General features: G+C 37.1%; 1 protein-coding gene across 1 annotated transcript in view; it reads right to left on the bottom strand.

The window, feature by feature from the left end:
• TANC2 (tetratricopeptide repeat, ankyrin repeat and coiled-coil containing 2) overlaps positions 1 to 25,609 on the bottom strand; it is a 210,897-nt gene that overhangs the window by 101,032 nt on the left and 84,256 nt on the right. Inside the window, exons 5-6 of the mRNA XM_008571133.1 lie at positions 4,818 to 5,099; positions 229 to 362 (exon numbers count right to left, since the gene is read on the bottom strand). Coding sequence (XP_008569355.1) covers positions 229 to 362; positions 4,818 to 5,099 — 416 coding nt within the window. The remainder of the gene's footprint in view (positions 1 to 228; positions 363 to 4,817; positions 5,100 to 25,609) is intronic.

The raw sequence follows: 25,609 nt of genomic DNA, 5'->3' as shown, positions 1-25,609 counted from the left end.
TAGAGGACTTTACTTCTAAGTGTCTTTCCAGTTCTAAGGTTCTGATCCCATCATGATAAAGTATGTTTCTAGAAACAGCAAATAAAGAGAAACTTTTCTCCACATTCTCATAGTATACCTTTTTTACATACGAGTATTTTTGTTCACTTTGCCAAGGGTCTCCCTACCTTTGCCTCCTTGATGTTAAAATGGAACTAGCATGTCCCCAACTTGGGAATCCTATTGTACCTGCGAGGCTAGTCTTCGCATAGCCTCCTCCTGCCGCCTGCGCATTTCTGGAGTTCCTGGGCAGCTTCCACTGGTGATAGATGAGTGAGCTGAAGGTGGCTGTGTGAGTGGCAGTTCCCTGTTGGCGTCCACATCTGGATTAAAAACATGAGATATTTGCATCAGATAACCATAAAACTCTGAACTAAAGTTAAATTAGTTAAATTCCATTTATTCTATGACCCAGCAATTCCACTCTTAGGTATATACCCAAGAGAAACAAAAACAAAAGTCCACACAGAAACTTGTACACAAATGTTCACGGAAGCATGATTCATAATAGCCAAAAAGTGGAAACAACCTAAATATCCATTAACTGATGAATGGATAAAATGTGGTATATCCATACAATGAACTATTACTCAACAATAAAAAGAAATGAGATACTGATAGCATATTTTCAAGGGTCATCCATGTTGTAATATGTAAGTCAAAGTTGTCAATCAAAAAAGATCATATATTTTATGATTTTATTTATATAAAATGCCCAGAATAGGAAAACCCACGGAGATGGAAAGTACATTAGTGGTTACTTAGGGCTGGAGGGAGGGAGTTAAGGGAAGAATTGGGATTGAGACTGCTAATAGGCATGAGTTTCTTTTAGGAGGACAAAAATGTTCTAAAATTAGATTATGGTGATTGCTATACAATCCTGTGAATATACTAAAAATACTGAACTGAACACTTTAAATGGGTAAATTGTATAGTATGTGAAGTATAGCTCAATAAAGCTGTTCATAAATTTTTAAAATTCTATTTGTTCCTTTTTTTAAAAAATGTATTCTTACCTTCTACCTAGAAATTATAGACATTTATGAGTAAAACTATAATTTAAAAATGAGTACCAAAATAAATATCTGAAGTTGTTATTTGATGGTCAGTAGCTATTGAAAAGGAGGAATGGGAATGTAGTCCTCATCTAAGTCCTTACCACTACGAGTGAATTTAGATTTCTTCCATCCAACAGGTGGGGTAAATTTCTTTGTTACTGGATTATTCAGAACTTTTCCTGAATAATTGCAGAGGGGTAGGTATAAAGAGTTGGCTGTTAAAAGAGCCAAAAGAAATGGTGACAATTTGAGTTGAGGTAAAGTTCAGTGATTGTCACTGTGTTATTTCTGCTGTTCACCCCATGCCTCCACTCCCTTTGCCTTTATCTGGTATTTGATTTTGTGGGCAATTACTGTCCAATTACCCTTTGTCTTCTGGCTATTCACTTTTGAAGCTGCCCTCCTTTTTGTCTGAGTGTCTTACTTTCTGTTTGGTATTCAGAGAACAGTAGAAATAAAAGTTAATAGGTAGGCAGTAGTTGGTGTGTACAGCAAACTGGCAAGACAGACTTCAGAAATGAGCAGAATAGGGAGGGTAGGGGTTACTCACTAAACAGCTGTGTAGGGTCTGGCAGCTGTTGGCAAATGTCAAATCCAAATAATAACTACACTGAGACTTTTAGTGATAGAGAAATACAGTCTTGTATTACACAGAGCTTCCCTAACTACCGTACTGAGTACATGTATAGTTAATAATGCCTGAATTACACAACAGGTCTATTTTCACAAAATGTTTTTGTTCTGTGTATGTGTGTGTGTGTGTGTGTGTGTGTGTTTGTGTTGGGAGTGGGTGGATGATCATGGTGGTGGTGGTGAAGATTGATGGGGGAGTCAGGTTCGGGAAAGTAGGCAGAAAGCAAGATGACAGGCTAGTGCCTGTCTTGACAGCTTTTGTGTACCTTCTCAGGGAAATGACAAGGAGGGGGCGGGCTATGGGGCTGAGTCTGTGGGGGAAGCAGAGCCAGGCAATGCAATCCCGTGGGCTAAACTGCATACTTCTTCCACAGCAGTACTGCTCAGGATGGAGGAAATAGGGGCAGAAGAAAGCACGACAGATGATGCAGAGATAAAAGTTGGGAGCTCCAATAATTTTCCATTTATTTTCATTATTTCTACAACTACATCACTGGCATCACTGACCAAAGATTTGGAAAGCCAGCGAGATTCCAAACAAACCTATCCAATCTTAATGTCAGTTAAACTCTAAAAAATTAAGCAGACACCATTCTTATTCATTAATGAAAAAAATTCTGTTGCTGCCAGTAAAATTTTCAGTGCTAGCTCAAATACATAACAGATTTGTGCTGAAAAATCATTTGCATTATATCAGTCACTTACTCTTGACCCTTCTTTAAAGATGACTTGTTCTGTTAAGGTGGCAGAGGTAGAATATAGTTTGGACATCAAAAGATTACAACGAAAATTATTTTGTATAAGGCAATGCTGGTTCTCTGTAATTCTGATAGATATATAACCATATACTCTTATCTCCCCTGATTCTTTCAAGTTTTGAAAGTCAACTATCAGGCCAAATCTACAGTCTCAACAAAGGATATTTATCCCCAGAATGGGGAGTGTTCCAGTGTTTTTGGAGATTCTCAGGAGATAAAAGGCAGTAGATATTAGAGAATAACTTAATGAACTACCTTTAAAGAATATCTGCTTTGGGGAGCACATAAAGTGTTTTCTACTAACTCTTGCTTTCCCAGGCTTATGGGGGACCCTTAGGTACCCTTTGCTTTCTGAGAAAGCAGCTCTTCTTGCCCTTGGGATTTATCTTCTGTCATGCATGATTCTACCACTCTGTTATCTGCAACAGTGATATGCAGAGGAGTCAGAGAGACTATGAGCTATCTGGTTTTCTTTCTGACACACTCAAATAGCTAACTTCTTGGACCATGCAGATAAGAAGTAGCATGGTGTGATAGATACTTAAGCACTCAAGGGAAAATACTGGAACAGGTATGGAAAGTTAATTTCAACCATAAAGACATGTTCTTAGAGTCAAAATTTTAGCACCAGAAATAATTCTTAAAAATCAACTAGTCACACTTCTTTATTTTACAGAGCTCTGAAGAAATTAAAGCAAAATTCTCAAGGTCACAAAGTATACTCAATTTGAGTATTGAGGCACAAACCCTGGACTCTTGACTCCCACAATACCATGCTAATCTACCTCAGAAGAGCTTCATTTAAGAAATTAAGCATGGTATTTCTCCTAAGAATCCTTCTATATTAATTCTTACCAAATCTTGGTAAAGAAGGTATTTTGATTGAACCAGTTTTCTTCCTAGACATTGGTTTTTCTTCCATATGTTAGCCATCCATAAGTTTACCAGAGGCAATCTGCCTACTTAATGATATAAGACTGCTAATTAATTTCAATCGAAAACCAAGATGCTTGGAAGGTATGCAGGTCATTCCTGTTAAGTTTCTAGCACTGTGCTAGACCCTGTAACTATGATGATCTTAAACAAATCATTTCTAGTGTTTCAAGTCTGAAAGTTTGTGGTGGGCTAGATTATTAATTTGGACTAGCAGGGCAAAAGTTCCCTTTTTTGTTTTCTTTTTTTTTTTCCTTTTTGTCTTTTTTCGTGTCCGGCAACAGATCGCAACCCTCAGTGTCGCGCCCGCACCGGACCGGGACCGGCAACGGGATCGCAACCCCCGGTGCTGCGCCCACACCTCGCTCAGCCAGTGAGCGGGAACCGGTCTGTATGTGGGATCCGAACCCTCGGCGGGAGCGCCACCACGCTCCCAAGCAGCGCACTGTAGCAGTGCGCCACCGGGCCGGCCCCCTTTTTTGTTTTCTTATAACTAATAGAAACAAGGCAGACTGATTTTATACATACAGTGTGTACAGGAAGAACATTCATACATTTTCATTTATTTTCTTTAACTGAGTAAGTTTCATCAATAAGGAGAGGCGGCATAACAAAATGGATAAGAGAACGGCCTTTGAAACGAGACTGCTTAATTTCACCATTTACTGGCTGTAAAATCTGGGATGCTTAATTAACCTCTCTGAGCCTCAAATTACTTACCTGAGAAATGAAAACAACAGAACTACCTCACTGAGTTGATAAGAGGACTGGATGAATTGATATCTGTAAATTACTTAGAGAGTGTCTGGCAATAGTAATACTATATGAGTATTTTAAAAATAAACAAGATCTTGGTGGTGATCATTAAGTTGTACCCTGCTTGTGATGAAAGATGTCTGAATACATGTGAAAGCTCAGCACCTTTTAACAAGGAAACAGGAGAAACCCTTCAAGGACACGATGAAGCTCAAGTCCAAGTAGTGCAACACTGACGTCAACAGCAAAAACATGAAGGCCATAAACAGACTATGCTGGCATGTAGCAAGAAGAAATGAGCACAGGCTGAGCAAAATGTGACAGTGATGGATGCAAATGGCTTAGCAGACAATCACTGTAGTCATTATCCAAAGGACAGACCAGCCATATGGCCAGCAGGGAAGAGTTATAAATTTATTCTACAAGAAAGGTTTTTTCAGTCATGCTTAGGTGACTGCTGGATATGTGGGTTAGATGTAAACAGAGTACTACATTCTTTCCCTCAATTCTGAATTAATTGTCCTCACATGCAAGTCAGGTTTTGCAGATCAGAAAATAAAAGGATATGTGACCTAAAATAAATGTCAGAAAAAATTTCAGAGCCAACAAAGCAGAGAGTTCTTTAAAAAGGAATACATACGTTTGGGGGAGGCATGTGGACTGTCTGAGGCAATCTGTCTCATCCGTGTACCATGGCAGCTGAGGGCCACCAGTCTGGAGATGATGGCCGTTTTGCCAAAACCAATATTTCCCACAATCACTACTCCTTGGTTCACGCTGGCATTTGAACTTTGAAGCTGAGCATCTATTTCATGGAAAACCCAATCCCGGCCAACAAACACTGACTCTGTAGTGATGCTGGGCACTTCAAAGAGCAGAGGCTTCAGGGAGATATCTGGAGGCCTATAAGGTGCAAAGCGAACTGAAAGAAACAATAAGAGAACACAGAACTTAGGTCAAACCGTCAACACTGAGAAAAATAGAGAAAAAAGGCAGTATGGTTTAGGAAACAATTAGAGTTACAGGATGATGGTATTCTGGGCTTATTCAGAAAAAAAAAAAAAAGGAAAGAAAAACCCACAGAATGTTGTTTCTACATAGATAAACAATGCAGATGAGATAGAGCCATCTGACACTCTAGATGGCAGGACACAAACACTGATAAAACAGTAATGATTTACTCAAAACAGTCAGAAAGTCAGGGTGATATTCAAAATTATTAAACAATGGGGACGGCCCAGGCACCAGTAATCAGTAAGGATGCAAGAGCACTGAAGAAGGGTCCTAAAGGCCCCGTGCTATGCCTGGGGGCAACCTTCTAATGGTTGGATTGTCAGGAGATGCAGGTGTAGAGTTCCTGGGGAGAGGTCAGCCTGTGGTGGAGCATCCAGACGGCTTATGACAGCAGCTCTTTACCAACCACTAAGGGTGTATTTCAGTATTTGACAATCAATATGGCTGTATCTGTACATATCAGTTGAAAATCAGTCCTGTAGAAAGCAATGCAAAGTAAAGAAGCTTGTTTGTTTCTTTAAAAATACCAATGAGAACAGGAATTCTTGTAAGTTCACGATGGTATTGTTTTTTTAGTCTAGCCAGCATATTACTTATGAGAAAGCCCCTAGAAGCTCTGATAGTTTCAAAGGTCTTAAATATGCTAAGCAGTCAAAGGAGCAGAAACCAAACTCTCACCCAGTGTCTTTGCACGTGTATTGCTTGCATTTGTGCCAACATTTATTTATTTATTTATTTACTTATTTTACACTGAAACATAATTGATCATATATATCTGTGGAGTATAGCATTGATGGCACCAATTTTTTAAAAATGATTTTTGGCTTATACACGTATCTTGGGGATAGACATTGCTTTTCTCAAGATTTTTTTTTTTCCTGTTCTTATATAGTTAAAGGATGTGTAATGGGCCAAGCACGTTACAGTTGTCTAAAAATGCATAATAGGTGTGACTTGGTTTCAAAGATTGACCCTCTAATTATATTGATGGTAAAAGTAAGTCCTGCCTGACTGACCTTGTCTGGGTTAAGCACTCTCCTAACTGTTCCCAGAGTAGCTCTAAGATTTATCATTTGATCTGTCTGAAACCTGTTCCTAGAGTAGCTCTAAGATTTATCATTTGATTTGTCTGAAACCAGGTATTTTGTTTCCGTATCTTTAACCTTAGCATAATGCCTTGACATATAGTAGGTGCCCAGTAAATACTTATAGAAAGAATGAATTAAACCTAAGGTTTTACACTCTAAACTCATTTTATGTTTTAGAACACAAGAAAGGCCAAGAGTGGGAAGGGGATAGGGGAAGGAGAAAGGGAGATCATAAAGGGGGGAAATGAGATCTATTTGTACTGTTTACATTATTCTAGAACATACTTAAACCACTTAACACATCGTAATATGGGATCTAGAGATGGCGGCTTACTAGAGAAAACACACATATACATGCTGCATACATGTACACAGCCTCATTTAAAATTGCCTGAAAGTCATTAGAATGATAACTGAACATTTAAAAAAGGATAAGAATTACAAATGTAGTACAAATAATCAAAAATATAAAGCCAAATTCTAACAATAGAAGCAAATGGTTTCCTATATCAGTTTTAAAATGCCCAAATTTTGCGTGAAAAGAAAAACATTTAAAAAAGGATAAGAATTACAAATGTAGTACAAATAATCAAAAATATAAAGCCAAACTCTAACAATAGAAGCAAATGGTTTCCTATATCAGTTTTAAAATACCCAAATTTTGCGTGAAAAGAAGCGGGGCTGTGGAGATACAGCTACATGGTCAACTTATAATTTACTGATACACGTCTCTTTAGTAAAATCTACTCTTTTAAAAGCCATAACTATAAGTACAGAATTCAGTGAAAACCAGGCTTTAATTTGCTAAAAATTATTCTTTTTAATTCTAGTGTTTTGTAGCTAATAATTAGAGTCTACTTTTTTTTTGGTAAACATTATTTTATAGAGATATAATTCACATACCATAAAATTCACCATTTTAAAGTACACAACTCAGCGGTTTTTGGTATATTCACAAAGTTGTGCAACCATTACTACTATCTAATAATAGCTGAATATTTTCATCATTCCCCAAAGAAATCCTATACCCAGTTTCAAGTCTGAGGGATTATGAAGCTGAGAAGCAGCAGAATCTCAATACATCAAGAGATTTACCATTAGAAATAACCTTCTCACTTTCTTTGTTATGTGAAGGTCTTCCCCCCTAGATATGAGTTAGAGACAAAGCCTCAGCATCTGGGAGGAAAGAATTAAAACTCTGGATACATCAGAGTATGCTCAAATTTAAATTTCAATTGAGGTAAATAAAATCGTCCACTGAATTAATCTCTACAGAAAGTAAAAAAACATACCAATATTCTTCTGTGATTATTTGACAGTTCTGTACTCATCTAAGCCCTTAACTAAGTTTGAATTCTACTGAACATCAAAATCTAGCAGAAATCCTCTATTTGTTTCCTTTATTTTATGTAGGCCATTGAGATGAGGTATATGCGTAGGATAGAGGTCTGAATATCCTAGACAAGTTAGCTGATAATTACTTTTATATTACATCAAGGGCCAAGAAACGAGTTTATATAAGCACTTGCTCACATAGGGAAGTGCAGTAGGCTGAGTGGGCAGCTCACCAGATAAGCACTAACAAAGCAGAGGTGGTAAAAAAGAAAGGGACCTTCTCACATTTCTATTGGAACCCTGACCGAGACTGAAATGACCAGTGCTGGCACTGGGCCTGTCTAATGACAAAAAGGACCATATCATTCCCCTACATAAAACCCTCCGGTGGTTCTCCACTGCATTTAGAATAAAATCAAAACTCCCTTCCCTGCCCTCCAAGCTCTGCATGATCTGGACCCTGCCCACTGCTGCACGCATCACACATCACTTCCCCCTCACTCTGTGCCCCAGCTATTCTGGTTTTTCAGTTTCTTGAACAGTTTCTTTGCTACCTGCTGTTCTGACTGCTTGTGATGCTCTTTCCTTGGCTGTTAACACGGCAGGCTCCTTTTTATTCTTTGGGTTCAGCTTAAATGCTACTTTGTCACAGATGCATCCCCTGATAATCTTTTAAAGTTGGCACCCCTACACCCCATCATTGTTTTTAAGCAAGAGGATTTGTTTCCCTCAGGTAATTAATCAAAAATAGTAATTATTTTATTTTCTTATCACATATCACAACCTGATGCAATGTTATCTACTCTTCTGTTTTCTTGATTACTTCTGTCTCCTCAACTAGAATACAAGCTCTATGAAGGCAGGAACCACCACTGAATCATCAGCACATAGTTGGGGTACATAGTAAAGGCTCAATAAATACTGTCAATAAATGAATATTAAATAAGGGAATCAAGAGTTTTATTAAAAGAACTTTTGTATATTAGGAAAGAAGAGTGGAGTGTTTCGTCATTATATCAGAGCCCACACAAATCTTCAGAATATAATTAAAATGAAAGTTCCTGCTACTTAAGAATTAAACTTGCCCTAGCAATCCCAGTCTATCTCCAAATCTTGTGGATTCTTCCTTTGAACGATCTCTCACATTAGTTACCTCTGTTCACTTCCAAGTGTTCCCATCCAGCTCAGTCTTTCTCTGGTTTCCTACCTGGCTCCCCTAACTTCACTTCCTGCCTCAGCCACTCCGTTTTGCACATTGTACCAGATCAATTCTTTGTTACCATAATTGTATCAGGTCATTTCCCTTCTTCGAAAATCTCAAATGGTGCAGTTTTTTGCCATATCAAATGTAAGCTCCTTCCCAGATTCTGAATGCTCTCTGTAACATAACTCAACTCCATCATTTCTATTCCTGATGGCTCACCAAAGTGCCACCTGAGGTAGACAAGGCAGTCTCTTTAGAGTACCCTGACAGGCTGCGCTACATTCCAATCCCTGTGTCCTAGTGCAGGTTGTCCTTCTTACCTGAAATGCCTCTTTTCTTCTGTTCAACCCTGTCCAATATATTATGGTCCAGGTTAATTTTCATCTTCTTCATGATATCTTCCCCAATTAATCTAGTCCTCATTCATTTTTCTCTTCCCAAACTAAGTTAACACCATATAATTTAGTCCTTAATTATATTTATATTATTCACTAACATTTTAAATATTGTTTTTCCAACTAGATGGGAAGCTCTTTGAGGGCAAGGATAATGTCTATCACAGTTTTAAGCACAGATTAGGGGTAAAAGAGAAAGAAGGTGCTCATATTATTGAGCACCTTCTGTGTTTCTGGGATGGTACAGGTTTGTATATAGATTCTTCACACAAAAAATTTTCTTTTAGTTTTTGAGGTAAAACTTATGCAATATTAAATTAAACATTTTAAAGTGTATGATTCAATGGCATCTAATATACTCACAATGTTGTGCAACCACCCCTTCTATCTAGTTCCAAAACATTTTTGTCACTCCAAAAGAAAACCTTATACTACTAAAGAGACATTCTCCATTTCTCACTCCCTGAGTCTTTGGCAAACAACAATCTGCTCTCTGACTCTATGGATATACTTATTTGATATTTCACATACTATTAGTGACATTTTGTGTCTGGCTTCTCTCATGTGGCATAATTCAAAGTTCATCCACGTTGTAGCTTGTATCCGTACTTCATTCCTTTTTATGACTGAACAACATTCATCGTATACGCATACCACAATGTCTATCCATTTGTCACTGGCGGACATTTGGGTTGTTTCTAACTTTGGGCTATTGTGAAGAGCTGCTATGAACATTTGTGTACACGTATTTGAGCACTTCTTTTCAAATTCTGTGGTACATTCTTAGAAATGGAATTACTGGGTTATATAGCAATTCCATGTTTAACTTTTTGAGGAACCGCTAAGCTGTTTTCCACAGTGGCTAAACTATTTTACCTTCCTAGTAATGTTTAAGAGTCCCTATTGCTCCACATCCTCATCAACACCTGTTAATTTATTGTTTGTTTACTTTTGTTTTTATTATAGCCATACAATTGTGTGACCGTGAGCCTAACTCTTTACCTTCCTAGTAATGTTTAAGAGTCCCTATTGCTCCACATCCTCATCAACACCTGTTAAGTTATTGTTTGTTTACTTTTGTTTTTATTATAGCCATACAATTGTGTGACCGTGAGCCTAACTTACTCCATCTTGAAGCCCTTACCACTTGCTATGTCCTCTGTGTGAACCCTGCCCACAAGAGTTACTAGCAAAAGGTAGATAGAACAATACCAATAGCTAGAAACAACTTGCTAACTTCAAAGAAGGGATTTAATGATAAAGTACCAAGGTGGCAACAACTGGTCTGGCTACCTGCATTGTAAGACCACCAAAGATAGAACTCATTGTCATAAGGCAATTGGAGTTAGTGATGTTAGCTCATTGCTTAGTTAGTAACTGCTGCTTGGCTTTTCTTACCACTTCACGTGAACTGCCTGTATTAACTGGGGCTCAACAAGGCGGCTGTGCAGAGAAACTCTGCATAGGCTTCTGGGTCGTTGACTTCTTGATCCATCATCCTATAAGTAAATTACCTTTTAAATAAAATTCTTTGCCTTACTGCATGGAAGTGCCTGCTTTATTTCTCAGTCTTAAGAAACCTTCTCAGTTTGGTGGGCATTTTACTTTTGGCCCATTTTCAGACACAGTGGGTGTGAAATGGTGTTTCACTGAGGTTTTTAATTTGCATTCCCTAAGGACTGATGATGTAAACAGGTTTTCATGAACTAGCTGTCCATTTATGTATCTTCTTTGGAGAAATAAATGTCTACTCAAGTCTTTTACTCATTTTTTAATTGGGTTGTTTTTCATTAAGTTGCAGGAATTCTTTATTTATTCTGGATACTAGACCCCTATCAGATATATGATTTGCAAATATTTTCTCCCATCCTGTAGGTTGTCTTTTCCCTTTCTTGATAATTTCCTTTGATGCATAAAAGTCTTTAATTTTGATGAAGTCCAATTTATCTATTTTGTTGTTGTTGTTGCCTGTGCTTTTGGTGTTATAGCTAAGAATCTAAAGTCATGAGAATTTACCCATGTGTTTTCTTCTAAGAGTCTTACAATGTTAGTTCTTATATTTGGGTTAGGTTGTTGATTCATTTTGAGTTAATTTTTGTATATGATGTAAAGTACAGTCCAACTTCATTCTTTTGCGTGTAGATACCCAGTTGTCCTAGTACCATTTGGTGAACAGACTATTTCTTCCCCTTGAATGAACTGGAACCCTTGTTGAAAAGCAATTGGCCACAGATGTATTGGTTTATTTCTGGACTCTCATTGTATCTATATTTGTATATCTCATGTATCTCTATGTGTATTCCTACACTAGCACCACAGTGTTTTGGTTACTGTAGCTGTGTGGTAAGTTTTGAAATTGGGAACTGTGAGTCTTCCAACTTTGTTCTTTTTCTCAAGATTCTTTTGGCTATTCAGGGCCCCTTGCAATTCTATATGAATTTGAGAATTGGCTTTTCCATTTCTGCCAAAAAGGCTGTTGGAATTCTGATAGAAATTGATTTGAATTTGTACATTACTTTGGGTAGTACTGACATCTTAACAACTTAATATTAAACCTTAATACAGATGGTGTATAAAAACACAATTGATTTTTGTGGGCTGATTTTGTACCTTACAACTTTCCTGAATTCATTTTACTGATCTTGTGGGGTTTTTTGGAGACTCTTTCTAACCCTTTCACTTTCTCTTCTCCTTCTGGAAATCCTGTCATGTACATGATGGTAAACCTGATGATGTTCCACAGGTCTTTTAGGCTTTGTTCATTTTTCTATTTTCTTTCTCCTCCTCAAACTGGATAATTTCAACTGTCTATCTTCAAGTTCACTGATTATTTCTTCTGCCTGCTCAAATCTGTTGTTGAACTCCTGCAGCGAATTTTTCATTTTAGCTATTCTACTTCTCAGCTCCAGAATTTCTATTTGCTTTCTTTTTATAATTTCTCTCTTTGTTGATATACACCATTTACTCATGCATAGTTCTCTTTGTATCCTTTAGTTTTTTGTTCATGGTTTCCTTTAGCTCTTTAAGCATATTTAATAGAGGTGATTTAAAGTCTTTGTCTGGTAAGTCCAACGTCTCAGCTTCCTCAGGGATGGTTTCTGTTTTTTTTCCCCAGTGAATAGGCCATATTTTCCTGTTTCTTTGTATGCCTTATAATTTTTTGCTGAAAACTGTACATTTTGAATAATTTCATGGGGTAACTCTGGATATCAGATTCTGTCCCCTTCCCAGAGTTTGCTGTTGTTGCTTGTTTTGTCCCTGCAGTTGTCCGTTTATTTAGTGACTTTTTCAAACTATTTTTGCAAAGACTCTATTAGTTGTTGTGTGTGGTCATTGAAGTTTCTGTTCTATTATCTCAATGGTCAGCCAGTGATATGACAGAGATTTCATTAAATGCTGAAATTGAATAGCCTCATTCTACATTATGCACTCCCCTCGTTGCTTTAAGTTTTGATTAAATTCTGGAGTTCTGAAAAAGATGATTCTGTGTTTTTAACAGCTTAATGGTTGCTTCAATGGGGAGACCAATTCTTAGAACTCCTTGCTCTGCCATTTTCTGTGATGTCACTTGATAGTAGGGGGTGGCTAATCATTTAGGGTTTTTTTTGGAGGGAGGTGGTATTTGAGAACCCTTGAAGGAGAAGCAGATATGCCGATGCATTGAGCTCTGGTTGAACAGTCTCAGTACTTCCAGGGAAGAAGGAAATAGAAGAAGCATGGCCCCTTACAAAATTCTTGTAGCATTTTTACAGATGCACTGAACAGTCTCAGTACTTCCAGGGAAGAAGAAGGAAATAGAAGAAGCATGGCCCCTTACAAAATTCTTGTAGCATTTTTACAGATGCATATAATTAGGCCTAAATAGACATAAGGAACATAACTAGTTTCAGAGCTAGAATCAAAACCTAGTTCTGATTCCCAAATCCAGTCTTTTCTATTACATTACGTTGCATGTGCTCTATAGGATAGGACTATTGAATCTGAATGTGACATGAGTTATCCCACTGATGACCAGAATTGAGGAGGCTTATATGACTGGTTAAGCCAGTTTCTTTTCCCCTTACCTCTCCTTGTACTTCCCTTCAGGAACTTCATGCTTGGCTAGGGATGACCTTTCTAGAGAGAAGAACTATTGAGAGACTTAGTTGCTTTCTAGATAGACTTATCTCTTCAGGTCCAAGCTAATTTTACATTTTGTTTCAAAGGAGGCTTTCACAAATACAACTAATGCCAATTTATAATATGGAATAAGTATAGACTCAAAGGCTTCAGTTTTTGAGAAAAATTCTATTAAGATAACTCGTTCTCATGTCTACATAATGCCTAATCATATTGTATTTTACTGAGAAAGCTTTGACATTTAAAAAAGTTATTTTAAAAATTTTCTAAAAATGTAATCGATTCACAATACTTCAAGAGAAGAACACAGACAAAATTAGCCCAGTACCATATGGTAAAACAACTGTTGACACCAAGAACAGCCCAGAAACAGTTTTTATACCTCAGAATCTAGGGCTTCTGACAGATAAATATGATAAAAAGAAAGCCATACTTTCCGTGTCCCCAACAGTAAATTTAGGGTATAGAACAAGAAAGCACTGTTGGCCTGCACTGTAGGGCATGGAGGTAAAAAATATTCTCTGTGGGGTTCATATTCCTAAATAAGTGTTTCTTTGTTTTGGATATCAGCTGGTTTCCAAGAGCTTTTCTAAGGCAGAAACCACTGAAATAATCCAGTGAAGTTACCACTGCAACTACAGTTGAGCTGAGGGAAAAAGATGACCTAATCCAGACTATTTAGTAACAGAATGTGGCTTTCTTATTCCTGGCACCCAGGGGGTGGCAGTCCCAGGACAGCAACAAAACAGGAAGACCATTCCACCCTCCTCAAAACATATAGTAAAGTATAATAATACCTACAATTTACTTAGAAATGCATAAAAAATGATGGGTGAATAAAGAGAGAGCTAGGTAGATGAATAGATATGTGATAAAATAGTAAAATGTTAATGTTAAAATCAAGGTGGTGGGTATATGAGAATTTATTATAAAATTCTTTCAGCTTTTTTTATATCTGAAAAATTTCTTAATAAAATGTTGGGGGTGGGGAGACACAAAAAGGAAAAACATTCCAATAGGGCACACAAGAGAAGCTTTAGAAAGCAGTTTCTTTAAGGGATTTAAGAACCAGTCCAGATTCCAGTCAGCGTGTGCATCTCTTCAATGTAAATTAGGCTTGTGGCAGACAAATGAATTCTTTCTAGGAAACAGTCTCTGTGAGACCATCAATACTTATAATTATATATCTAGGCTTTTGAAGAAAATGTACCTTTCTTTAACTAAGAAAAAGAGTAAATCTTTTTAAAAAACAAACAAAAATACATTAAGGCTAACAGATTTACCTGCCCAAATGCAAATATAAACAGCTGCATTAAGGGAGAAGAAGGAGGAGGAAGTGGGGGCAAAAGAGCTCCAACTGGATTTTTACTAAAGCATACTTATTTATGCATGGAAAACAACCATGATTAATTTTTTTAAAAGCCAGTTACAGGACAGGCAGAAGAAAGGGTTTATGTAACACAGCCAAAGTCTGGTGCAAATAAACGCAGAGCTGTATTTCCTCACGTTCTTCCATAATGACTATAAAGTCTAGCCTGGAAGCACTTCTGTTCCTTGGAGCAAAAGAGAATTTCAGGTTCATTTTTAGGGTTTGTGCTACGCATGCTATTCTCTACACAAAATACAGGAAAAATACATGTGCTTCAGAAGAAACCTGGTATCACGTTAGTACCAAATATAAGGCAAAAAATGTACTTATTTTTTTCTTAAGACATAGTTAAAATCAAGGTAAGGGCTCATTTGTATACTGAGTTTCTAGAAGGGCTTATTCTTCTATTTACAAGAATCAAGTCTGTTGTTTATTCTTCATGCTCAGGAATACTACTGAAGTGGGCAGATATTCCTACCCTAGGAGATAAATATTTGAAGAATGTAAAAGAATATGAATCAGGTCCCCTAAAGATCAGTCTAAAGATAATAGCCTAAAGAATGATCATTCCAGATAAAATCTACTTAAAAAAAAAAGAATTAATAAAGCAGAATCACTTTTTGGGTGAACAGGGAAACATATAGCAGAGTAAGTAAAACTGTGGACTTGGAGCCAGGCTGCCTCAGTTTGTACCCTGTCTCTGTCACTTACTAGCTGTGCAACCTTGGGCTACTTATGTTATCAATATCTCAGTTTCCTTATCTTTAAAATAGGGTTAACAATGACACTGTGAGGATGAAATGAGTTAATACATGTAACGTGCTTAGGACAGTATCAGGCTGTTAGCTAGGTTAGATGCTGTCACTGTCACTGTCATCGAGCCAAGAGACATCCAGAGTAACCATAACCATCCCCTCAACCCCCACCACTTGTTTAAAACAAAACTAACAAAAAAGATCCTGAGAACATACTGACTCCTTTTGAATCCTCTTCCCTTTGAGGCTTTTGCCTCGTCTCCCTTCTTCCTTTTACCACCTAGCTTTTTGAAAGGGCCATGCTTGCAATCTTCACTTTCACAGTGATAACTCATAGCCTGGCTTCTACCCATATTACTCTGCTGAAATTATTTTGGTTAAAGTCACTATATACTTTCTAACTGTTAAATCGAACGATGTATTCTCAGTCTTTATGCTTCTTAATCATTCTTCAGTATTTCACAGTTAACCAATCCTCACTTTTTAAAAAAAATTTATTTTTTAATTTTACCATTACATAAGTAAACATTTTTTGTGGCCCTTTACCAACCCCTCCCTCGCTCTCCCTCCCTCTTTCTCACCTCTGGTGTCCTCAGTTCCCTTATCTCCTTTCGAGAGTTCAAGGAATTATTGCGATTGTTTTATCTTTCTTACTTTCTTTTCAGCTCCCACTTACGAGCAAGGACATGCTACAATATTTCTCTTTCTTTACCTGGGTTATTTCATTTAACATAATTTTCTCTAAGTTCATTCATGTTGCTGTGAATGGCAGAATTTCATTCCTTTTTATTGCAGAGAAGTATTCCATTGTTTCTATATACCACATTTTCCTTTTCTAGTCATCCACTGATGGACATTTAGGTTGGTTCCAACTTCAGCTATTGTATACAGAGCTGCAATAAACATGGGAGTACAGGTCTCCCCTTGACGTAACGATTTTCCTTTTGGTGTCCACCCAGCAGTGGGATTGCTGGATCATACGCAGTTCTATCTGAACTTGCCTGAGGAAACTTCATACTGTTTTCCACAATGGCTGCACTAATTTACAGTCCCACCAACAGTGTAGGAGGGTTCCCCTTTCTCCACATCCTCACCAGCATTTGTTATTCTCTGTTTTTTTGATATGGTCAGTCTAACTGGTGGGAGATGATATCTCAATGTGGTTTTGATTTGCATTTACCTGATGCTTAGTGATGTTGAGCATTTTTTTCATGTGTCTATTGGCCATTTGTATATTTTCCTTTGAGAAATGCCTATTCAGCTCCTTTGCCCATTTTTTAATTGGCTTACTTTTTTTTTTACTGCTATTTGAGTTCCTTGCATATTCTGGATATTAATCCCTTGTTGGCTGCATCGTTTGCAAATATTTTTTCCCATTTTGTAGGTTGTCTTTCTGCTCAGTTAACTGTTTCTTTTGCTGTGCAGAAGCATTTAAGTTTGATATAATCCCATTTGTTTATTTTTTCTTTTGTTGCCTGTGCTTTTGGGGTCTTGTTCATAAAGTCTTTGCTCTCCCTTCTTGGGATTAACATGACAACACTTCTACAGTTCACCTTTGAACAACGTGGGGTTTGAAATGCAAAAGGTGCGCTTATATGTGAATTTTTTTCAGTAAATACTATATAGTAGAATAAATGTATTTTCTCTTCCTTACGATTTTCCTAATAAACTTTCTTTTCTCTAGCTTACTTAATTGTAAGGATACAGTATATAGTACATATAACATACAAAATATGTTTTAATTGACTGTTTATGTTATCAGTAAGGCTTCTGGCCAACGGTTAGGCTATTAGAAGTTAAGTTTTGGTGGAGTCAAAAGTTGTATATAAATTTTCAACTGCGTGGGGGTTTGGTGCCCTTAACCCCTGTGTTGTCCAAGGGTACAGTAGTTCTTTTCTTGTCTCCTCCTCCTGATATATCTCTAATGGTTCTTTTCTGCCCATTTCTAAATTAGGCCAGTTTTAGGTTCTATACTACTGCTTTTTCTTCTCAATCTCAGGAAATAGACTTTCATAACTATCTAAGTGGTGACAGTTCCCAAGTTTATATTTCTATTCCAGATCTCATTCCTTACAACTTACAAGATTCATCTACTTGGATATCCAATAGAAATCTCAACCTTAAAATGTTTAAAACTAAAGTTATCTTACTCACCTTAATTTGTTCTTTCTTTTCAATTTGTTATCACAGTTAATGAAATATCACCATCTGTCTGGTCTTCCAGGAAAAAAAACCCCTGGGGCTTAACTAGTATTTCTTCTTCCTTAATCATTACAACTAAGTTGTCACAGGCTCTATCAATTATTCTTGAGGAATACCTCTTGGATATAATTCCTTTCTTTTCCCACTCCACTGCTACTTATAGTGTGTAATCTTGGAGGAGCTGCTGAACCACTGTAAGCCTCAGTCATCTGTAAAATGAGGATAATAAGAGCATCTATACCATAAGGGTAAATGAGAAAATGTATGTTAGGTTCTTAGCTCAGAACCTAGTAAATGCTCAATAAATGATGGCCATATAATTTAAGTTCTCAACATCTCTCACTTTTACTATGTACTTAAACAGGATTTTAAAGAATAACCTTGGATCTCTACATTCCTTCTGCATACAGTCACCAAATATATGTATCTGACATGATCATATCAACCCCTAAACGTCTATCCTCATATGTCATCAACACACCCTAACACAATTACCCAACCTAGTAGCTCATTACAGTTCTTGTCACAGGGTATCTACATTCAATAATTTTTAATAAATGAATACACGAATGAAAAAAGTTACTTTGGATTTTTCATTCTCAACTGCAGGAAATGTGTACGAACTTGGTTTAGGTAGAACAGGAAGGCTAGAGGAAGACAGTTATAGGATGTGATCCGAGGTCTTTGAAAATCACTGCTCTACTCTGTGCCATGATAATAAAAGGAAATGAATCACTTGTTTGCCACCTTTCAGGGATACGTTCCTATTTAAAGGCTAGTGTCATAAACAAGAAGCCATTAAATAACAAGACAGGGAAGAAAAAGCGATATTTTCCAAGCTCTGTACATATCACTGGCAAGGCCTGGATGCTGGCCAAGGCACCGACAATCAATGAATAGGATTTCCTATAGGAAGCTGGGGGAAGGGGGTAACAAGTGCCTCAGAGTTAGTATCCAGAGAGGACAGTATGAATTTTTTTTGAAGACTATTTTTTCCTTTCTTTTAGAAAAGTTACTGAAAAGGCTGGATCCACATTCATTCATTCAGTAACTAATGTTTTGCTAATGTTACACATGAAGTTTATTATACAAACAATGACCCTATTTAATTGTTCACTATTATAGGTACAACATGTATTTTTATCTTACAGAGAACCCAGTTCCAACTACCAAGACAGTTACTTTCTTTTTTTTTTTTTTTTTTTTTTTTTTGTGTACGAACTTGGTTTAGGTAGAACAGGAAGGCTAGAGGAAGACAGTTATAGGATGTGATCCGAGGTCTTTGAAAATCACTGCTCTACTCTGTGCCATGATAATAAAAGGAAATGAATCACTTGTTTGCCACCTTTCAGGGATACGTTCCTATTTAAAGGCTAGTGTCATAAACAAGAAGCCATTAAATAACAAGACAGGGAAGAAAAAGCGATATTTTCCAAGCTCTGTACATATCACTGGCAAGGCCTGGATGCTGGCCAAGGCACCGACAATCAATGAATAGGATTTCCTATAGGAAGCTGGGGGAAGGGGGTAACAAGTGCCTCAGAGTTAGTATCCAGAGAGGACAGTATGAATTTTTTTTGAAGACTATTTTTTCCTTTCTTTTAGAAAAGTTACTGAAAAGGCTGGATCCACATTCATTCATTCAGTAACTAATGTTTTGCTAATGTTACACATGAAGTTTATTATACAAACAATGACCCTATTTAATTGTTCACTATTATAGGTACAACATGTATTTTTATCTTACAGAGAACCCAGTTCCAACTACCAAGACAGTTACTTTCTTTTTTTTTTTTTTTTTTGTTTTTTTCCGTGTCCGGCAACGGATCCCAACCCTCAGTGTTGCCCCCATACCGGACCGGGGACCGGCAACGGGATTGCAACCCTCGGTGTTGCTCCCGCGCCTCGCTCAGCCAGTGAGCGGGAACCGGTCTGTATGTGGGATCCGAATCCTCGGGCGGGAGCGCCGCCGCGCTTCCCAAGCGGCGCACTTATCCAGTTCGCCACCGGGCCGGCCCAAGACAGTTACTTTCTAATAAGAGTTAGGTTTATGCTCTGGTCCACTTCATTTATAATTTTCTTTTTAAAATATTTGACATGAACTTCCACTTCTGGCCAGGAAAGAATAACAAGTACTAGATTAACCCTCTCACCTAAAACAATAAACAGACAAATAAACAAATCCCAAGACAAAATATATAAAACAATGGTTTTCAAGACACTAGACATAGGCGATGTAAAAGTGTGATTCCTGAGAGATGGAAAACCAATGAGGCAAATCCTATAATTGTCTGCTTACTGCCTTGAGAGAATTTCTAGGCCACAATGTAAGGAGGAAGACTTCCAGTTTCTGGTCCACTTGTAAGGAGCTTGGAAGTTGCCACTTCATCCTACCAACAAGTAAAAAGATGAACAAACTGAAAAATGAACTACTCTTCCAGGATCTGTAGGAGGTGAGGAGGGCAAACCACTGCCCCCAAGATGAGAGAGACAGGCAGGTAAAATATGGAGTCGCAGCTTACCAGAGCAGAGACTCATGAGTGGAAATGCAGGAGAACCCCTGCCAGGGCAGGAAAACCTGAACTGTAATCAACAAATTGCTGGAGGTTCTGTGTGGATAAGTCTGAGAGTTAAAACCCGAAGAGGACCCAGTGATGTGTGGGACCCCACACTTTTGTGCAACTTACCTCCAGGAGCCCAACCAGGTTTTCACAGTAAATATCAGAGAAAAATCACCTCAGGCTTTTGGCAGGGAGAGGGATAAAGTAACCAATTTGAAATATGCCAGATCATGCAGGTACTGATCTTAACAAAGCCTGCCCTTAGGGGGAACTAGTTAACCAGTGCCTAAACTGCTGGAGTATTATCAGAGCCCAACTGACCTAGAGGAAGGGAAATACCCAACTCCAGCCCACTGTAGCCATCCTCTGCCTAAGGGGATCCTCCTAAGAGGAGGAGAAAAACAATCTGAGAAATACTATGAAGATTACAGTCTGGAGGCACAAGCTACCTAAAAAACTGACACCTACTCATAGGACTGTAGAGTGTTTCCCTTCCCCCACACCTCACCACAACATTACTAAAAGCCTATTTACAAGCAGTTCCTTTTATACATCATATCATGTCCAGCTACCAAGAAAAAATTACAAGGCATACCAAAAGGCAAAAAACACAATTTGAAGAGAGAGAGAGGAAGCATCACAACCAGGCACAGCAAGGATGTTATGATTAACAGACTGGAAATTTAAAAGAACTATGATTAATATGTTAAGGGCTCTAATGGATAAAGTAGACAGCATGCAAGAACAGATGGGCAATGTAAGCAGAGAGAGAGAAACCCTAAGAAGAAAACAAAAAGAAATGCTAGAGATTGAAAACACTGTTAAAGAAATAAAGAATGATTGAAAAAAGGAAGAGCACTGAAGAAGGAAAAAGTGATGAGAAAATTTTAAAAACTTAATTTTTCTTAATTGATTTAACAGATAACAGTTTGTTTAACATAATGCAATGTTTAAATTATGTATATGTATTTATCTTCTGTGTGTGTATCTTGTGTGTGTCTGTGCTTATATAAATAAAAAAGTGACAGCAATGATATAAGAAATGGGAGGGAGGAATTAGAAATATATATATATTTTTATTTAAGGAATGAAAATTTATTTTAATATTTAGGAATATATAATACATTGGTTTTTTTAAATTGAAACATGACTGTATATATCTGTGGGGTACAGTGTTGAATATCAACACGTGTGAGCAGTATGTGATGCTCAAACAAGGATAATTAGTATATTCAACCTGTAATCATTTTTTGTGGCCCTTTACCAATTTCTCACTAAACCCTCCCCCCACCTCTGTGGCCTTAGTTCTGTTCTCTCCTTTTAAAAGTTAACAAATTACTGTGATTGTTATATCTTTCTTACTTTCAATATTTTGTTATTATAAGGTACTTACACTACCCCTGAAGTGGCATTGTGTTATCTGAAAGTGAAATTGGATAAGCTGTAAATGTATATTGTAAACTCTAGGGCAACCACTGAAAAGAAAGAAGTATAATTGATATGCTAAGAAAGGATAGAAAATAAAGTCCTATAAAATGCTCAGTTAAAACCACGAAAGGCAGAAAGAGAGTGAAAGACAAAATTAGGAATAAAGAACAAGGACAAAAAATAAAAAAAGTAAAAAAACCCCAGGTAGATATTAATCTAAATATATCAATAATCACATCAATGGTCTAAAAGCACCAATTAAAAGACAAGGATTGTCAGAGTGGATCAAAAAACAAGACCCAACTATATATGGTTTACAAGAAACCCACTTTAAATACAAACATACACATACATTCAAAGTAAATGGATAGAGAAAAATATACCATGCTAACACTAGTCAAAAGAAAAAAGGAGTAGCTATATTAATTTCAGACAGAGCAGATTTCAAAGCAAGGAAGGTTATCAGGGGTTAACAAGAACTTTACATAATAATAAAGGGGTAAATTATCCAACAACACATAACAATCCTTAACATGTATGTGCCTAACAATAAGAGTGTCAAACTATGTGAGGCAAAAACTGATAGAACTGCAAGGAGAAATAGATAAATCCACTATTACATTTGCAGACTTCAACAACTGTCTATCAGAAATGGACAGATCTAGTGTTATGCCTCCAGCTTTATTTTTTTTGCTCAGGATTGCTTTGGCTATGCTTGGTCTTTTGTTATTCCATATAAATGTTAGGATAGTTTTTTCCATTTCTGAGAAAAATGTCATTGGAATTTTGATGGGGTTTGCTTTGAATCTGTAGATCACTTTGGGTAACACGGACATTTTCACAATGTTAATCTTTCCGATCCAAGAGCATGGGATATCTTTCCATCTTCTTGTGTCCTCTTTAATTTCTCTTAACAGTGGTTTGTAGTTCTCTCTGTAGGAATAAAGTTAACCAAGGATGTGAAAAATCTCTAAGTATTATATTTTTTTGGTGGCTATTGTAAATGGGCTGGCTTTCTTGATTTCTTTTTCTGCATGTTCACCATTGGAGTATAGAAATGCTACTGATTTTTGTGTGTCGATTTTGTATCCTGCAACTTTGCTGAAATCATTTATCAACTCCAAGAGTTTTTTGTAGAGGCTTTAGGCTGTTCGATATATAGGATCATGTCATCTGCAAACAGGGTCAGTTTGACTTCATCTTTTCCAATCTGGATGCCCTTTATTTCCTTCTCTTCTCTGATTGCTCTGGCTAATACTTTCAACACTATGTTGAATAGGAGTGGTGAGAGTGGGCATCCTTGTCCAGTTCCATTCAGGATGATATTGGCAGTGGGCTTATCATATACCGCTTTAATTGTGTTGAGATACTTTCCATCTATACCTAACTTGTAGAGAGCCTTTATCACAAATGAATGTTGATTTTGTCAAATGCTTTTTCAGCATCTGTATAGATGATCATATGGTTTTTGTCTTTGCTTTTATTGATGTGGTGTAATAACCAAAAGAGCATGGTACTGGCATAAAAACAGACACATGGATCAATGGAATAGAATAGACAACCCAGAAATCAACCCATACACCTACAGCCATCTTATCTTTGACAAAGGCACCAAGTCTAGACCTGTACCTCTCAATATATACCCAAATCAACTCAAAATGGATTAAAGAATTAAATATATATCCTAAAACAATAAAACTTCTTAAAGAAAACATAGGGGAAACACTTCAGGAAATAGGAGTGGGAATAGACGTTATGAATATGACCCCTAAAGCACAGGCAACCAAAGGAAAAATAAACAAATGGGATTATATCAAACTAAAAAGCTTCTGCACAGCAAAAGAAACAATCAACAGAGTGAAAAGATAACCAACAGTGGGAGAAAATATTTGCAAAATATACATCTGACAAAGGATTAATATCCAGAATATACAAGGAACTCACTCAACTTTACAGCAAAAAAACAAATAACTGAATTAAAAAATGGGCAAAGGAGCTGCATAGGCATTTCTCAAAGGAAGATATATGAATGGCCAACAGACACATGAAAAAATGCTCAACCTCACTCAGCATCTGGGAAATTCAAATCAAGACCACTTTGAGATACCATCTCACTCCAGTTAGGATGGCTAATATCCAAAAGACTGAGAATGCTAAATGCTGGAGAGGTTGCAAAGAAAAAGGAACTCTCATATGCTGTTGGTGGGACTGCAAAATGGTACAGCTTCTACGGAAATTGGTATGGAGGTTCCTCAAACAATTATGGACAGATCTATCATATGACCCAGCTATTCCACTGCTGGGGATATACCCAGAGGAATGGAAATCATCATGCCAAAGGGATACCTGTACTCCAATGTTTATGGCAGCACTATTTACAACAGCCAAGAGTTGGAACCAGCCCAAATGTCCGTCATCAGATGAGTGGATAAGGAAACTGTGGTGTGTCTACACAATGGAATACTACTCTGCTATAAAAAAAGAATGAAATACTACCATTTGCAACAACCTGGATGGACATAGAGAAAAATTATATTGAGTGAAACGAGTCAGGCACAGAAAGAGAAATACCACATGTTCTCACTTATTTGTGGGAGTTGAAAATAAATAAATAAATGAATATACAAACCTATGAAGGGTGGGGGGCAGGGAGAAGACCTAAAAATCACAACAATTCCTTGAACTTGTTAAGACAAGTGAACAGATATAATGTAATGCGGGGGGAGGGGAAAAAAGGAACGGGTAAAGGGACATGAAAATCAACTACAGGTATATTAAGAAGTTAAAAAAAAAAGAAATGGATAGACCTAGAGGCAGCAAATCAGTAAGGACATAGTTGAACTCAACAATACCATCAATCAATTGAATATAAATGACATCTACAGATTACTTCCAACAATAGCAGAATGAAGTCTTCTTGAGCTCACGTGGAACATGCACCAAACTAAACCACACTCTGGGCAATAAAATACACCTTAACAAATTTAAAAGAATAGAAATTGTGCAATGTCTTCCTGAGAGAAGACCACAATGGAATTAAGTTAGAAATCAATAACAGAAAGATAACTAGAAAATTATAAAATACATGAAGACTAAATGATGTAAAGAGGAAGAAACCAGACAGAACCTGACAGACTCCCTTAGCTGAGATGTGGCTGAAAATCTGAAGAGACCAAGCCAGTGACAGTTCAAATGGCAGAATACTGGAAGGAGAGAGCTTCTGGGTATTTGTGGAAACTAATCGTTGAGTAATCAGCAAAGTACTGATGGGCATGTGTATGTGAGGAAACTACCCAAGGCTGGAGAAAGATCCATCCAAGAAGATTAGAGAGAAAAGTGTGTGCTGTTTACATAGGGCCAGGAATAGTGCCTGTTCTTACCAGCCAGATGGAAAAACCTCATAATTTATAGGACACCAGGTAGAATACTCAAACAGGTCTTGTCAACAGTAGAGAATAATTAGTCCTGGTATAAATGCTGTTCTGGTCCTGCTTAACAAATCTTAAAGACAAGACTGAAAATTGATCATACTGTCTGCAAATAACTTAACTACATTTATCAGAATACAAAAATATCCAACACCCAACAAGGTAAAATTCACAATGTCCAGCAAACAAAGATTACCAGGCGCGCAAAAGAAGCAGGAAAATATAACCAGTATTTAGGAGAAAAATCAATTGTAACTGACCCATAAGTGACAGAGATGTTATAGTTAACAGATAAAGATATTAAAACAGGGATTAAAACTGAATTACATATGCTCAAAAAGTAGGGACATGAAAAATAAAGACTCAAGTTGAACTTCGAGATAAAACTATAACATCTGAAATGAAAAATACACTAGATAAGATTAGTGACAGATTGAACATTACAGAAGAAAAGACAAATAACCTTGGAGATAAAGGAATAAAAACTTATCCAAAATTAAACACATGGAGAAAAAAGAATTCTAAAAAAAAAAA

The sequence above is a fragment of the Galeopterus variegatus genome, unplaced genomic scaffold, assembly GCF_000696425.1.
Source record: "Galeopterus variegatus unplaced genomic scaffold, G_variegatus-3.0.2 Scaffold663, whole genome shotgun sequence".
Classification (NCBI taxonomy): domain Eukaryota; kingdom Metazoa; phylum Chordata; class Mammalia; order Dermoptera; family Cynocephalidae; genus Galeopterus; species Galeopterus variegatus.
This window is presented reverse-complemented; position numbering and strand designations above follow the sequence as displayed.